Source organism: Equus quagga, chromosome 1, assembly GCF_021613505.1.
Source record: "Equus quagga isolate Etosha38 chromosome 1, UCLA_HA_Equagga_1.0, whole genome shotgun sequence".
In the NCBI taxonomy this organism is placed as follows: Eukaryota; Metazoa; Chordata; class Mammalia; order Perissodactyla; family Equidae; genus Equus; species Equus quagga.
Window position 1 is genome coordinate 98,081,161 of NC_060267.1, and position 13,894 is coordinate 98,095,054.

At 40.2% G+C, this 13,894-nt stretch overlaps 1 protein-coding gene across 1 annotated transcript in view; it reads right to left on the minus strand.

Annotated features, from left to right (window-relative positions):
• Positions 1 to 13,894, minus strand: part of TXNRD3 (thioredoxin reductase 3) — a 75,415-nt gene that overhangs the window by 25,508 nt on the left and 36,013 nt on the right. Inside the window, exons 11-12 of the mRNA XM_046674053.1 lie at positions 4,132 to 4,208; positions 3,405 to 3,561 (exon numbers count right to left, since the gene is read on the minus strand). Coding sequence (XP_046530009.1) covers positions 3,405 to 3,561; positions 4,132 to 4,208 — 234 coding nt within the window. The remainder of the gene's footprint in view (positions 1 to 3,404; positions 3,562 to 4,131; positions 4,209 to 13,894) is intronic.

Here is a 13,894-nt window from a genome sequence, read left to right on the forward strand (position 1 = left end):
GAAGGTCTCTGCCTGCCCACCCACAGCCCCTTCAAAGGGCTTCACTGCCCACAGCCCTCACTACATGTCCCCCAAACCCGCCAACTCATGACGGGTGCTAAGGTCAGGGGTGGACATCTCACTCAAGGAAAGCCAATGCATAACCGGCCAGAAAGCCATGAAAAAGAAACAGATGAACTATGTCAATCAAACTGTTTCTTCTGGAGGAAAATGAACTGGAAGCAAAGGAAGAATTCCCCAGGTGGTCCTGGGACAGGAAGAGACACACCTGCAGAGCTGTGGCCAAGCCGGCTCACGGAAGCACAGTCTGCAAGAGTGTCCCTGTGCACGGGCCCCCGGAGCAGCCACAACCGCAGAGCCAGCCCCAGCACTATTCTTGCCATGTGACCCTCCTAAGACACTCCCTCAATTTGCCTGGTTTCTATTTTTTGTTACCCAAAAGAAAAACAAATCACAACGCTACCAGGTATCCGTCTTGACGTCAGTGAGGTGATTTGTACACAACGTACATCAGCCCAGATTCTGTAACTAACGGGCTCTAACGCGGCTTCACATCTGCTAACCTGCACTGCACCGGGAGCCAAGCATGTCTGCTTTGTTCCAACACAGCTAAAGAAAATCACGCAACAATGTGGACTGCCTTAGTATTTTCTGACTTCTCTTAGGCCCTCAAATGCTCGTCAATCCATTTATTGACCCCATATCCCATGGCTTACAGGGCAGGCCTCATTTTCAACAGATGCCTTGGTCTCCTGTTTCATGTCAATTAAGGAAAATCAACAGCAAATTCCACAGCTTTCCTCTCTTTCACCTAAAACACTTTCTCCACATCTTAAGCCGTCTCCTCTCCTTGAACGTGACTTCGTCTCACCCTACCTGCAGCCTTCCTTTCAGTCCTGTGCCTTTAACCTCTCTCTTTCTCGTGCACAGTACTCTGTCTTCTAATCTCTCCACTCCACAGCACCGTGATGAACATCTCAAAGCCTCAGGCAACCGATGCCACCACCTACATTTCCTATTTGCACTCTGGAGGGGGTAATTTCTTGTACAGTTAGCATTCCTGGCCCCACTCAATGATGCCAGAGAGCATCCCCCTGCCCCGGGCGCCCCTCATCCACCAACGCTTCCACGTGTCCGCAAGGTCTTCATTCGCGACCTGACGAGCTACCCGGAGCGATGAAATAAGCAGCACACAGCACACCTTATGAAGAAGATGCGCCCAAAATGCTTCACCTGAACCTAATCATGCAAAAGCAAAGAAGTTCAGAATGGGAGACAGTCTACAAGAAGAGTAGCCGAGACTCATAAAAAAATCAGTCATGAAAAATAAAACAGGTAAAGGCAGGGGGCTGTATCAGAATAAGAGACTAAGGAGCCAAATGTATTGTGTGAAACAGAACAAGTGCACACACACACTCCTAATGGACAACTGAGGAAATCTGAATATTATTGCATTTTTGTTGCATTTCTCAGACACAGTAATGGAATTGTGGTTATGGAGATGAATATCCTTGCTCTTAGGAGATACAGGCTACAGTATTTAGGGGCAGAACGTCACTGACGTCTGCAACTTACTTCAAAACCTCAGCAAAAAACCATGTATGTATTGTACACATATATATTCAGAAAACGAGAGAGCAAGAATGACACAATGTTAATAATTGCAGAATATGGGTGAAAGGTTAATATGGGTGACTGTTGCTACTCTTTCTGTGGTTTGACCTTCTTTCTAAACAAAAACTTAGGGGAAACAAAGGTCTTCAACAGTTCCCACTGCCTAGAGAAGGCCACTGTCGTTAGTGCCATCCAGTGGATTCTGACCCCTAGGGACCCTGGGTGCAGCAGAGCGAACCTGCCCGGTCCCTCTGTGCCATCCTCTACCTTCCGGCGCTGTGTCAGACAATGCTCCACTGCTATTCACAGGGTTTCCACGGCCAGTTTTCTTGGAAGTGAGTGGCCTGGTCCTTCTTCCTAGTCTGTCTCAGTCTGGAAGCGCTACTGAAACCCGTCCACCGTGGGTGACCCTGCTGGTATTTGAAATACTGGTGGCACAGCTTTCAGCATCACAGCAACACGCAGCCGCCACAGTATGACAACTGGCAGAGGGGTGGTGTGGTTCCCTGACCGGGAAAGGAACCCAGGCTGCCGGGGTGAGAGCGCCGAATCTTAACCACTGGACCGCCGGGGCTGGCTAGAGGAGGCCATACCAATTCTCTATTGTGGCATCACGGATCTGTGATGATCTGGCACTGAATTAAATTTCCAACTTCACTCCCAATTGTGCTCCTGTCCCACCGACTGCTCTGCCTAAATGCAGCCCGAAATGCTGTAAGTGTCGTGGATAGGACAATTCTGTGTACGACAGTGCAGTCAGCATTCCTGACACCCACCCACTAATTCGGTAGAGCCATCTCCCCAGTGGCCCTTCATCTGCCAACACCCGCTCAGGTCCACAGTGCTCCCGATGGAGCAGGCATGACCTCCCCCAGCTAACACTCCTGAGGCCACACACAGTCCTGAGAGTGAGGCCAGCACTGCAGAGCTCCGGGCTTTCAGCCGCCTTATCTGCTCACCAGAAAAGCCCTGTGCTTCCTCAGTTTTGAATGCACATCCTACAAAGTCCATCCCAAATCTTTGATCAACGACTATGAAAGGTGGAGACTCTAGAAGTCATCCAACTCACACCGTTAGCTTTGCAGATGGTGAAAGTGAGGCCCAGAGAAGTGAAAGGACTTGACAGCCTCACACACCAAGCAGATACTGACGCCAGCGCCAGCAGCCCGATCCATGCGGAGCACCCCTCCTACCCTAGGACATGGCCACCGTCCACCTGGGACACCTTTTCCCACCCCTTCCGTCAGAATTAACTGCTCCTGTCTTGCTCATGACCCCCAGCTACCCGGGAAGCTCCTTGGAGCTGGAACCATGCCCGTCCTTGTATATCATCCAGCACAACATCTTATGTGTTGTAGATACTCAAAAAGTATTTACCGAAAACTACTGGCAAATAGTCAACTGCAAATGATTTATCTGGGAGGAACTCTTTACTTGCAAAGCAAGCACAAGTGTGGGGCCGGCTCCCTGGCCGAGTGGTTAAGTTCGCGCGCTCCGCTGCGGCGGCCCAGGGTTCGGATTCTGGGTGTGGACATGGCACCACTCGTCAGGCCACGTTGAGGCGGCGTCCCACATCCCACAACTAGAAGGACCTGCAACTAAGATACACAACTGTGTACAGGGCGGGTAGGGGGAGATAAAGCAGAAAACAAAAAAAGAAAGGATTGGCAACAGTTGTTAGCCCAGATGCCAATCTTTTTAAAAAAAAAAGCACAAGTGTTATTTATAATTATTTTTAAGTCATAATTTTGATTTAGATATTATCTCAAAAACAACAGTAAGAAACTTGCCTTTTCTAAACGGCCCCCAAAAAGTCTTCGAGCCAGCAGCTTGCCCGCCTGTATGGCGACAGGAGTGAGCTCAAGTTTACCCTCCAGAATGTCCCCAATGGCATAAACATAGGGCACATTGGTCTGCTCCACATCGTTGACTGGTATTTTGCCACTCCTATTAGAAGAAAAATACATTATGATGGACTCCATCCTGCTAGATGACAACGCAATTCCAAGAGGAGAAGACGAAACACCCAGAGAAAGCCCTCCCTCTAAGAACGCATGCCCCTCGGGTCATCAACCGTCAGGAAGACCACTGGCTTCAAATAACACGGGCTGCTGTGGCTCCCAGAGAAGACACCTTTCAGGAAGGTGAAACCGGGCTCTTCTGTGGATGCCGAGGATATCCCCAGATTCCCCCCAGAGTTGTACTTCGAGTTCTAAAATTTTTCTCCTTGCCTGACCAAGGATATAAAAATTCACTCTAAATCAGATAATGGGTGAATATATTTCCACAATTATTTTTTAAAATCACTGTTCAATGCATGAGCTCTTTAAGGCACATAATAGTTACTTATTGATTAATGAAAAAATTGGTGATAGAGAGCAGGCCAGTACTTAATGTAAAATAAATTTAAAGCATTAAAATTCTGCATGTTAGTAATTAAATGAGAGTTTCCGAAAGGAGACTGCAGAAACACTTTTCTTTGTGCGGCGACAGTGCAGTGACCGCATGTGGACTTACTTCTCATTGATTTTGACACCAATCTTCTCCAAGCCTATTTTCCTTGTACAGGAATCACGACCAATTGCTAACAAAACCTGTATTTAGACAGAGATCAAAAACACAAATTATCAATATCAGAAATGAAAGAAGGAACATCACTATAGATCCTTCAGACATTAAAAGGATAACAACATTATGAACACCCTATGCCAATAAATTGGACAGCTTGGATGAAACAAATTCCCTTTTTTTCTTTTTTTTTTGTGACTGAGATTTGCCCTGAGCTAACATCCATTGCCAATCCTCGTCTTTTTTTGCTTGAGGAAGATTGGCCCTGAGCTGACATCTGTGCCAGTCTTCCTCTGCTTTCTATGTGGGACGCCTCCACAGCGTGGCTGACGAGTGGAGGAGGTCTGCACCTGGGATCCAAACCCGCAAACCCTGGCTGCTGAAGTGGAGCACGCTGAACTTGGCCACAGAGCCAGCCCCTTAGAGTCCCCTTTTTTTGAGGGCAATATGTGTTTCTTTATTTTTTATTGAGATATAACAGACATATAACGTTAGATTAGTTTCAGGTGTACAATATAATGATTCAATATTCATACATATCACAAAATGCTCACCATGGTAAGTCCAGTTAACATCCCTCACCATACAGTTACAGCTTTTATTCTTATGATGAGAACCTTTAAGATCTACTCTCTCAGCAACTCTCAAGTACACAATACAGTATTATTAACTATAGTTACCACGCTCTACATTACACCCCTGAAACAGATGCCTTGAAAGACACAATTTACCAAACTTACACACAAACCTGAAGAACCCCAGGTTATGTGCTGAATTACACCTGCCCGCCTTCACGCACTGAAGCCCTAACCCCCAGTACACCTCAGAATATGGCTGTGCTTGGAGACAGGGACTTTAAAGAAGTAATTAAGGTAAAATGAGGCTGTTAGGGTGGGCCCTAATTCAATCTGACTGGTGTCCTTATAAAAAGAGGAGATTAGGGGGCCTGCCCCATGGCCTAGAGGTTCGGTTCAGTGTGCTCTGCTTCGGTGCCTTGCATTCAGTTCCTGGGCGCAGACCTATACTACTTGTTGGCAGCCATGCTGTGGCAGCAACCCACATACAAAATACAGGAAGACTGGTGTAGATGTTAGCTCAGGGTGAATCTTCCTTAAGCAAAAAAGAGGAAGACTGGCAACAGATGTCAGCTCATGATGAATCTTCCTCAGGAAAAAAAAAGAAGAAGAAGAAGAAGAAAAGGAAATTAAGACACAGACAACACAGACTGAGGGATGATCATGTGAAGACACAGGGAGAAGATGGCCATCTGCAGGCCAAGGAGAGAGGCCTCAGGAGGAACGAACTCTGCCCACACCTTGATCTCAGGCTTCTGGCCTCTGGAACTGTGAGAAACTAAATTTTCATTGCCCAAGCCACCCAGTCTGGGGTACTTAGTTATGGTAGCCTTAGCAGACTAACACACTCTATACTCATTCAAGAAATTGAATTCAGAATTCATAAACTTCCCATAAATTAACTCCACACCCAGATGACATCACTGGTAAAGTCTATCAAAACTTAAGTAAGAAATACTACTAATGTACACAAACTCTTCCAGAAAAAAGAGGAGGGAACACTTCCCAACTACCTTTGATGAGGCCAGCATAAACACTGGACATCAAAATCAAACAAGGATATTAAAACAAAATTATAAGCCAATACTCCTCATGAACATAGATGCAAAATCCTTAAAAATATGTTAGCAAATCAAATACAGCAATATATAAAAATAATTGATCATGACCAAGTGGGGTTTGCCCCAAAAATACAAATTTGGTTTAACATGCAAAAATCAACCAATGTGATTCATCACATTACCTAAATAAAGAAGAAAACAATTTAATCATCCCAATACATGTGGCAAAGCATCTGACAAACATAACACCCTTTGAGGATTTTGTTTATTTAAATTTTTAGTGAGGTAACATTGATTTACAACATTACATAAATTTCAGGTGTACATCATTATATTCCAATTTCTGTGAAGACTATACTGTGTTCACCACCAGAAGTCTAACTGTCACCTATCACCGTACACGTGTGCGGTGTGTACTCCTTTCACTCTCCCCTCTCCCCCTTCCCCTCTGGTAACTACCAATCTGTTCTCTGTGTCTATGTGTTTCTTGGTTGCTTTTCTATATTCCACATAAGTGAAATCATACAGCATTTGTCTTTATCCATCTGACTTATCTCGCTTAGCATAATACCCTCAAGGTGCATCCTCGTTGTTGCAAATTGCATGATTTTGTCTTTTTATGGGCGAGTAGTATTCCACTGTGTATATATACATCCTCCTCATCCAATCATTCATTGATGGTCACTTAGGTTGTTTCCAAGTCTTGGCTATTGTGGATAATGCTGCAATTAACACAGGGCTACAGATATCTCTTCAAATTAGTGCTTCTGCGTTTGGATAAATATCCAGAAGTGGAATAGATGTATCATATGGTAGTTCTATTTTCAATTCCTTGAGGACTCTCCATACTGTTTTCCATAATGATTGCACCAGTTTACATTCCCACCAGCAGTGTATGAGGGTTCCCTTTTCTCCACATCCTCTCCAACATTTGTTGTCTTTTTAATAACAGCCATCCTGATGTGCATGAGGTGATGTCTCATGGTTTTGATTTTCATTTCCCTAATAATTATTGGTGTTGAACATCTTTTCAAGTGCCTGTTGGCCATTTGCATAACTTCTTTGGAAAAATGTCTGCTCAGATCCTCTGCCAATTTTTAAATCCAGTTGTTTACTTTCTGTTGTTGTTGAGCTGAGTGAGTTCTTTATATATTTTGGATATTAACCCCTTATTAGATATATGATTTACAAATATTTTCTCCCAATTAGTAGGTTGTCTTTTCATTTTGTTGATGGTTTCACCATGCAGAAGCTTTTTACTCTGATATAGTCCCATTTGTTTATTTTTTTCTTTTGTTTCCCTTGCCTGAGAAGACATGATATTAAAAAAGACACTGCTAAGGCCGATGTCAAAGAGTGTATAGCCTATATTTTCTTCTGGGAGTTTTATGGTTTCAGGTCTTACATTCAAGTCTTTAATCCATTTTGAGTTTTGTGTATGGTGTAAGACAATGGTTTATTTTCATTTTTTTGCATGCGGCTGTCCAGTTTTCCCAACACCATTTATTGAAGAGACTTTTCTTTCTCTGTTGTGTGTTTTTGGCTCCTTTGTAAAAAATTAGCTGTCCACGGATGTGTAGGTTTATTTCTGGGCTTTCAATTTTGTTCCACTGCTCTGTGTGTCTGTTTTTCCTGCCAGTACCATGCTGTTACGATTACTTATTTGTAGTATATTTTGAAACCAGGGAGTGTGATACCTCTAGTTTTGTTCTTTTTTCTCAGGATTGCTTTGGCTATTCGGTGTCTTTTGTTGTTCCATATAAATTTTAGGATTCTTTGTTCTATTTCCAAGCAAAATGTCATTGGGACTTTGACAGGGATTGCATTGAATCTGTAGGCTGATTTAGGAAATATGGACACTTCAACTATATTAATTCTCCCAATCCACGAGCACAAAACATCTTTCCATTTCTGTGTGTCTTCTCCAGTTTAGGTCAATAATGTACAGCTCTCAGTGTGCAGGCCTTTCACCCCCTAGATTAAATTGATTCCTAGGCATTTGATTCTTTTTGTTGTGATTGTATTTTTGATTTCTCTTTCTGCTATTTTACTGTTAGTGTATAGAAACACAACTGATTTTGTATGTTGATTTTGTACCCTGCAACTTCACTGTATTTGTTTTTTATTTCTAGTAGTGTTTTGGTGGATTCTTTAGGGTTTTCCATATACAAAATCATGTCATCTGCAAATAGTGACAGTCTTACTTCTTCCTTTCCAATTTGGATCCCTTTTATTTCTTTTTCTTGCCTAATTGCTCTAGCTAGGACTTCCAAATACTACGTTAAATAAGAATGGTGAGGGGCCGGCCTGGTAGCACAGCAGTTAAGTGTGCACGTTCCGCTTCTGGTGGCCTGGGGTTCACTGGTTGGGATCCCAGGTGTGGACATGGCACTGCTTGGCAAAACCCATGCTGTGGTAGGCATCCCACATATAAAGTAGGGGGAGATGGACATAGATGTTAGCTGAGGGCCAGCCTTCCTCAGCAAAAAGAGGAGGATTGGCAGCAGTTAGCTCAGGGCTAATCTTCCTCAAAAAAAAAAAAAAAAAAAAGAATGGTGAAAGTAGGCATCCTTCTCTTTTTCCTGTTCTTAGAGGGATAGTTTTTAGTTTTTCACCAATGAGTATGGTGTTAGCTGTAGGTCTGTCATATATGGGCTTTATCATGTTGAAGTACTTTCCTTCCATACCCATTTTATTGAGAGTGTGTATCATAAATGGATGCTGTACCTTGTTGAATGCACTCTCTGTATCTATTGAGATGATCATGTGATTTTTATTCTTCATTTTGTTAATGTGGTGTGTATCATGTTGATTGATTTGAGGATGTTGAATCATCCTTGCATCCCTGGAATAAATCCCACTTGATCATGTTCTATGATTCTTTTAATATATCATTGTATTAGATTTGCTAATATTTTGTTGAGAATTTTTGCATTTATTTTCATTAGTGATAGTGGCCTGTAATTTTCTTTTTTCATGCTGTCCTTGCCTGGTTTTGGCATCAGGGTAATGTTGGCCTCATAGAATGAGTTAGGAAGCTTCCCCTCCTCTTCAATTTTTTGGAAGAGTTTGAAAAGGATAGGTATTAAATCTTCTTCGAATTCACTGGGGAAGACTTTTGTCTTTTGGGAAGTTTTTGACTACTCTTTCAATCTCTAGTGATTGGTCTATTCAGATTCTCTATTTCTCCTTGATTCAGTTTTGGAAGGTTGTATAATTCTAAGAATTTATCCATTTCTTCTAGATTATCCAATTTGGCATATAGCTTTCTGTAGTATTCTCTTATAATCCTGTGTATTTCTGTGATATCCATTGTAATTTCTCCTCTTTCATTTCTGATTTTATTTGAATCTTCTCTCTTTCTTTCTTAGTGAGTCTAGCTAAAGGTTTGTCAATTTTGTTTATCTTTTCAGAGAACCAGCTCTTGGTTTCACTGACTATTGTCTTTCTAGTCTCTAGTTCATTTATTTCCACTCTGCTTTTTATTATTTCTTTCCTACTGATTTGGGGCTTTGTTTATTCTTTTTCTTGTTCCTTTAGGTGTAATGTTAGATTGCTTATTTGAGATTTTTCTTGTTTCTTGAGGTAGGCCTGCATTGCTATAAATTTCTCTCTTAGTACCTCTTCTGTTGTATCTCATAGATTTTGGTGTGTAGTATTTTCATTTTCAATTGTCTCCAGGTATTTCTTGATTTCTCCTTTGATTTCTTCATTGACCAGCAGCAGATTTTAATTGAATCCTCAGCACACTAAGAATAAAAGAACACCTCCCAACCTGATAAAAGGCACCTGTAAAAAACCTACAGCTTACACGCAAGCAATGATGAAAGACTCAATATTAAGACATGAACAAGAGAGGATGCCACTCTCACAATTTCTACTCAACATTGTACTGGAGGTCTTAACCAGTATAACAAGGCAAGAAAAAAAACAAAAAGCCTGCAGGTTGAAAAGAAAAAAAAAGCTAGTTTTATATGTAGACATAAATCCTAAGAAGCTATGACAAGATCAATATACAAATATCATTTGTACTTCTATATACTAGCAATTAACCACTGAAAATTAAAATTTTAAAAATATAATTTACAATAGCTTAAAAAACATGAAATACTTAGAGATAAATTTAACAAAACACATAAAACACCTCTAGAGCAAAACAATAAAATACTTCTGAGAGAAACTAAAGAACACATCAGTGGAAAGATATATGAGGTTCATGTATCGGAAAAATGAGTATTAAGCCGTCAGATCTTCCACACTCATCTACATAATTAATACAATCCCAATCATTATCCCAGCAGGCCTTTTTTTGGTAGACATTGGGAAGCTATTTTAAGACATATAGAAATGGAAAGGATCTAACAAAGTTGGAAGATCAACTCTACCTAGTCTTAAGATTTACTATAAAGTTTCAATAATCAAAACAATGTGGTACTGGTGAAAGGAGACAAATGATCAATGGGATAAAGAGTACAGAAATAATATGGAACAACAAAAGAGCCCAAATAGCCAAAGGAATCCTGAGAAAAAAGAACAAAGCTGGCGGTATCACAATCCCTGATTTCAAAATATACTACAAAGCTATAGTAACTAAAACAGCATGGTACTGGCACAAAAACAGATACACAGATCAACAGAACAGAATCGAGAGCCCAGAAATAAAGCCACACATCTACAGACAGCTAATCTTTGACAAAGGAGCCAAGAAAATACAATGGAGAAAGGAAAGTCTCTTCAATAAATGGTGCTGGGAAAATTGGACAGCCACAAGCAAAAGAATTAGAGTAGACCATTATCTTACACCATACACAAAAATTAACTCAAAATGGATTAAAGACTTGAATGTAAGACCTGAAGCCATTAAACTTCTAGAAGAAAACAGGCAGTAGTCTCTTCAATATTGGTCTTAGCAGCATATTTTCAAGTACCATGTCTGACCAGGCAAGGGAAACAATAGAAAAAAAATAAACAAATGGGACTACATCAAACTAAAAAGTTTCTGCCCAGCAAAGGCAACCATCAACAAGACGAAAAGACAACCTAAGAATTGGGAGAAGATATTTGCAAGCCACGTGTCTGATAAGGGGTTAATATCCAAAATATATAAAGAGTTCATATATCTCAACAACAACATAAACTAACAACCCAAATAAAAAAATGGGCAAAAGATATGAACAGACATTTCTCCAAAGAAGACATACCGATGGCCAACAGGCACATGAAAAGATGCTCATCATCATTAGCTATCAGGAAAATGCAAATCAAAACTACAATGAGATATCACCTCACTCCCATAAGAATGGCTATAATTAACAAGACAGGAAACAACAAGTACTGGAAAGGATGTAGAGAGAAGGGAACCCTTAAACACTGCTGGTGGGAGTGCAAAGCGGTGTAGCCACTATGGAAAACAGTATGGAGATTCCTCAAAAAGTTAAGAATAGATCTACCATATGATCCAGCTATTCGACTGCTGGGTATTTTTCCAAAGAACATGAAAAAATGAACGCATAAAGATATACGCACCCCTCTGTTCACTGCATCTTTATTCACAGTAGCCAAGACTTGGAAGCAACCTAAATGCCCATCAAGGGACGAATGGATAAAGAAGATGTGGTATATATACACAGTGGAATACTACTCAGTCATAAGAAATGATGAAGTCTGGCCATTGGTGACAACATGGATGGAACCTGAGGGTATTATGCTAAGTGAAGTAAGTCAGAGGAAGAAAGTCAAACACCATATGATCTCACTCATAGGTAGAAGATAAAAAGAACAAGAAACAATCACACAGAGACAGAGATCGGATTGGTGGTTACAGAGGGGAAGGGGGCAGGGAGGAGGGTGAAAGGTGTGAGTGGGCTCATGTGTGGGGATGGATGGTAATTGGTCTTTGGGTGGTGAACACAATGTAATCCACACAGAAATCAAAATATATAACAATGTACACCTGAAATTTATACAATGTTATAAACCAATGTTAGCACAATAAAAAAAAAGAGTACAGAAATAGACCCATAGTTGAACAGTCAAATGACTTCAACAAAGACATTAATGCAATTCAATGGAGAAAGAGAAGTCTTTTCAACAAATGGCACCAGATATCCATCTGGAAGGAAAAGAACCTCAATTCCTACCTCATGCTACAAACAACAATTAATTCAAGATGAACTGACCTAAAAAGAAAACATAAAACTACAAAGTTTCAGGGGGAAAAAATAGAAGAACACCTTCACCACCTCTGGGTAAGCAAAGATTTCTGAGAGCACACAGAAAGCTTTAGCCACAAAACCAAAAATTGATAAATTGGACTTCATAAAAATTTTAAAACTATTGCTCATCAAAAGATGCCAAAAAAAATAAATAGGCAAGTCACAGATGGGATGAAAATCTTCATAATGCATATATCTTAAAAAGGAGCATATCCAAGATATATACAGAACTCTTGCAATTCAAGAATAAAACTTCAAATAACCCAACCAAAAATGGGCCAAAGACTCAGACAGACGCTTCATAAGGGAAAATATATAAATGGCCAATAAACACATGAAAAATTGCTCAACATCATTAGTCACAGGAAGATGTAAATCAAAACTATAAGAAGATACCACTACACATGCCCTAGAACGGCTTAAATGAAAGAGCTGACAACCCCAAGTGTTGCTAAGGATATGGAACAACCAAACTCTCATGCATGGCAGGTGGAAATATAAAATGATACAATCATTTGGAAACTCTTTGCAGTTTCTGAAAAAGTTAAACAAAGAAACTATCCTATGACTAAGCAATTTCACTCCTAGGTATTTACCGATGAGAAATGAAAATATATGTCTGTAAAAGGCTTCATGCGAGACATCTTCACAGCAGTTTTAGTCACAATAACCTAAACTGCAAACAGCCTATGTGACGATCCACGGCAAACAAACTGTGGTATATGCATACAATTCATACAGTAAAAAGGACCAACTACTGCCACACAACAACATGGATGTACCCTAAGGCAGATACTGAGGAGTGGACGTTGTGTGGCTCCATTTCTGTGACATCTAGAGTAGGCAAAACTAGTCTATGGTGACAGAATCAGAATAGGGTTCCCTGGGGCCAGGGTGTGGGAAGGGACATAAGAGAGCTTTGTGAACTCACAGAAATTTTCTGTTACCTTCAAAGGAGTGTGGATTACATGAACATGTGTATTTGTCAAACTTGTTGAACTGTACATCTAAGATCTGTGCATTCACTGCATGGAAATTATACCTCACTACATAAGTAGATAATTTACAAATTTAGATACTGTGACCAACTTTATACCAATAGATTTGACAACTTAGATGAAATGGACTAATCCCTGGAAAAACAGAACTAATCAAAAGTAACTCAAGAAAAAAACAGAAGGCCTTAAAAGTCCTTTGCCTGTTAAAGACATTGAATCAGTGGTCAAATATGTATATCCACAGAAAATTTTAGGCCCAGATGGTTACATCAGTAAATTTTATCAAATATACAAAGAACTACTTCTAATATTGAATAAATGCTTCCAAAAAATAGAAAAACAGAACATACTTCAAACTTCTTTCACAAGGTAGAATAACCTTGATACCAAAATCTGGTAAATTCAATATGTGAAAGGAAAATTATAAACCAATATGATTCGTAAATATAGTTGTAAAAATTCTAAATAACCAAATCCAACAATATATAAAAAGTACCATAATCAAGTTGCATTTATACCAGGAACACAAAGTTGATTGAACATTAGAAAATCAATGTAATTCAACATATTAACAGATTAAGGAAAAAAAAATTTTTGATGAACAGCTACAAAAGAAACATTGCTACAACTGAACATCCACTCATGACTTTTTAAAAACAACAAAAAACAACCAAAAATTACTTAGCAAAAAAGAAAGAGAAAAGAATTTAAGTTGATTAAGAATATCTACCAAAACTGTACAGAAAACGTTACTCTTTAATGATGAAACTCTGAAAATTTCCCTTTGCTGAGAACAAGCCAAGAATGCCTGCCACTGCCATATCTTGTCAACACCGCGGCAGAAGCCTCAGCTAGTGCACGTA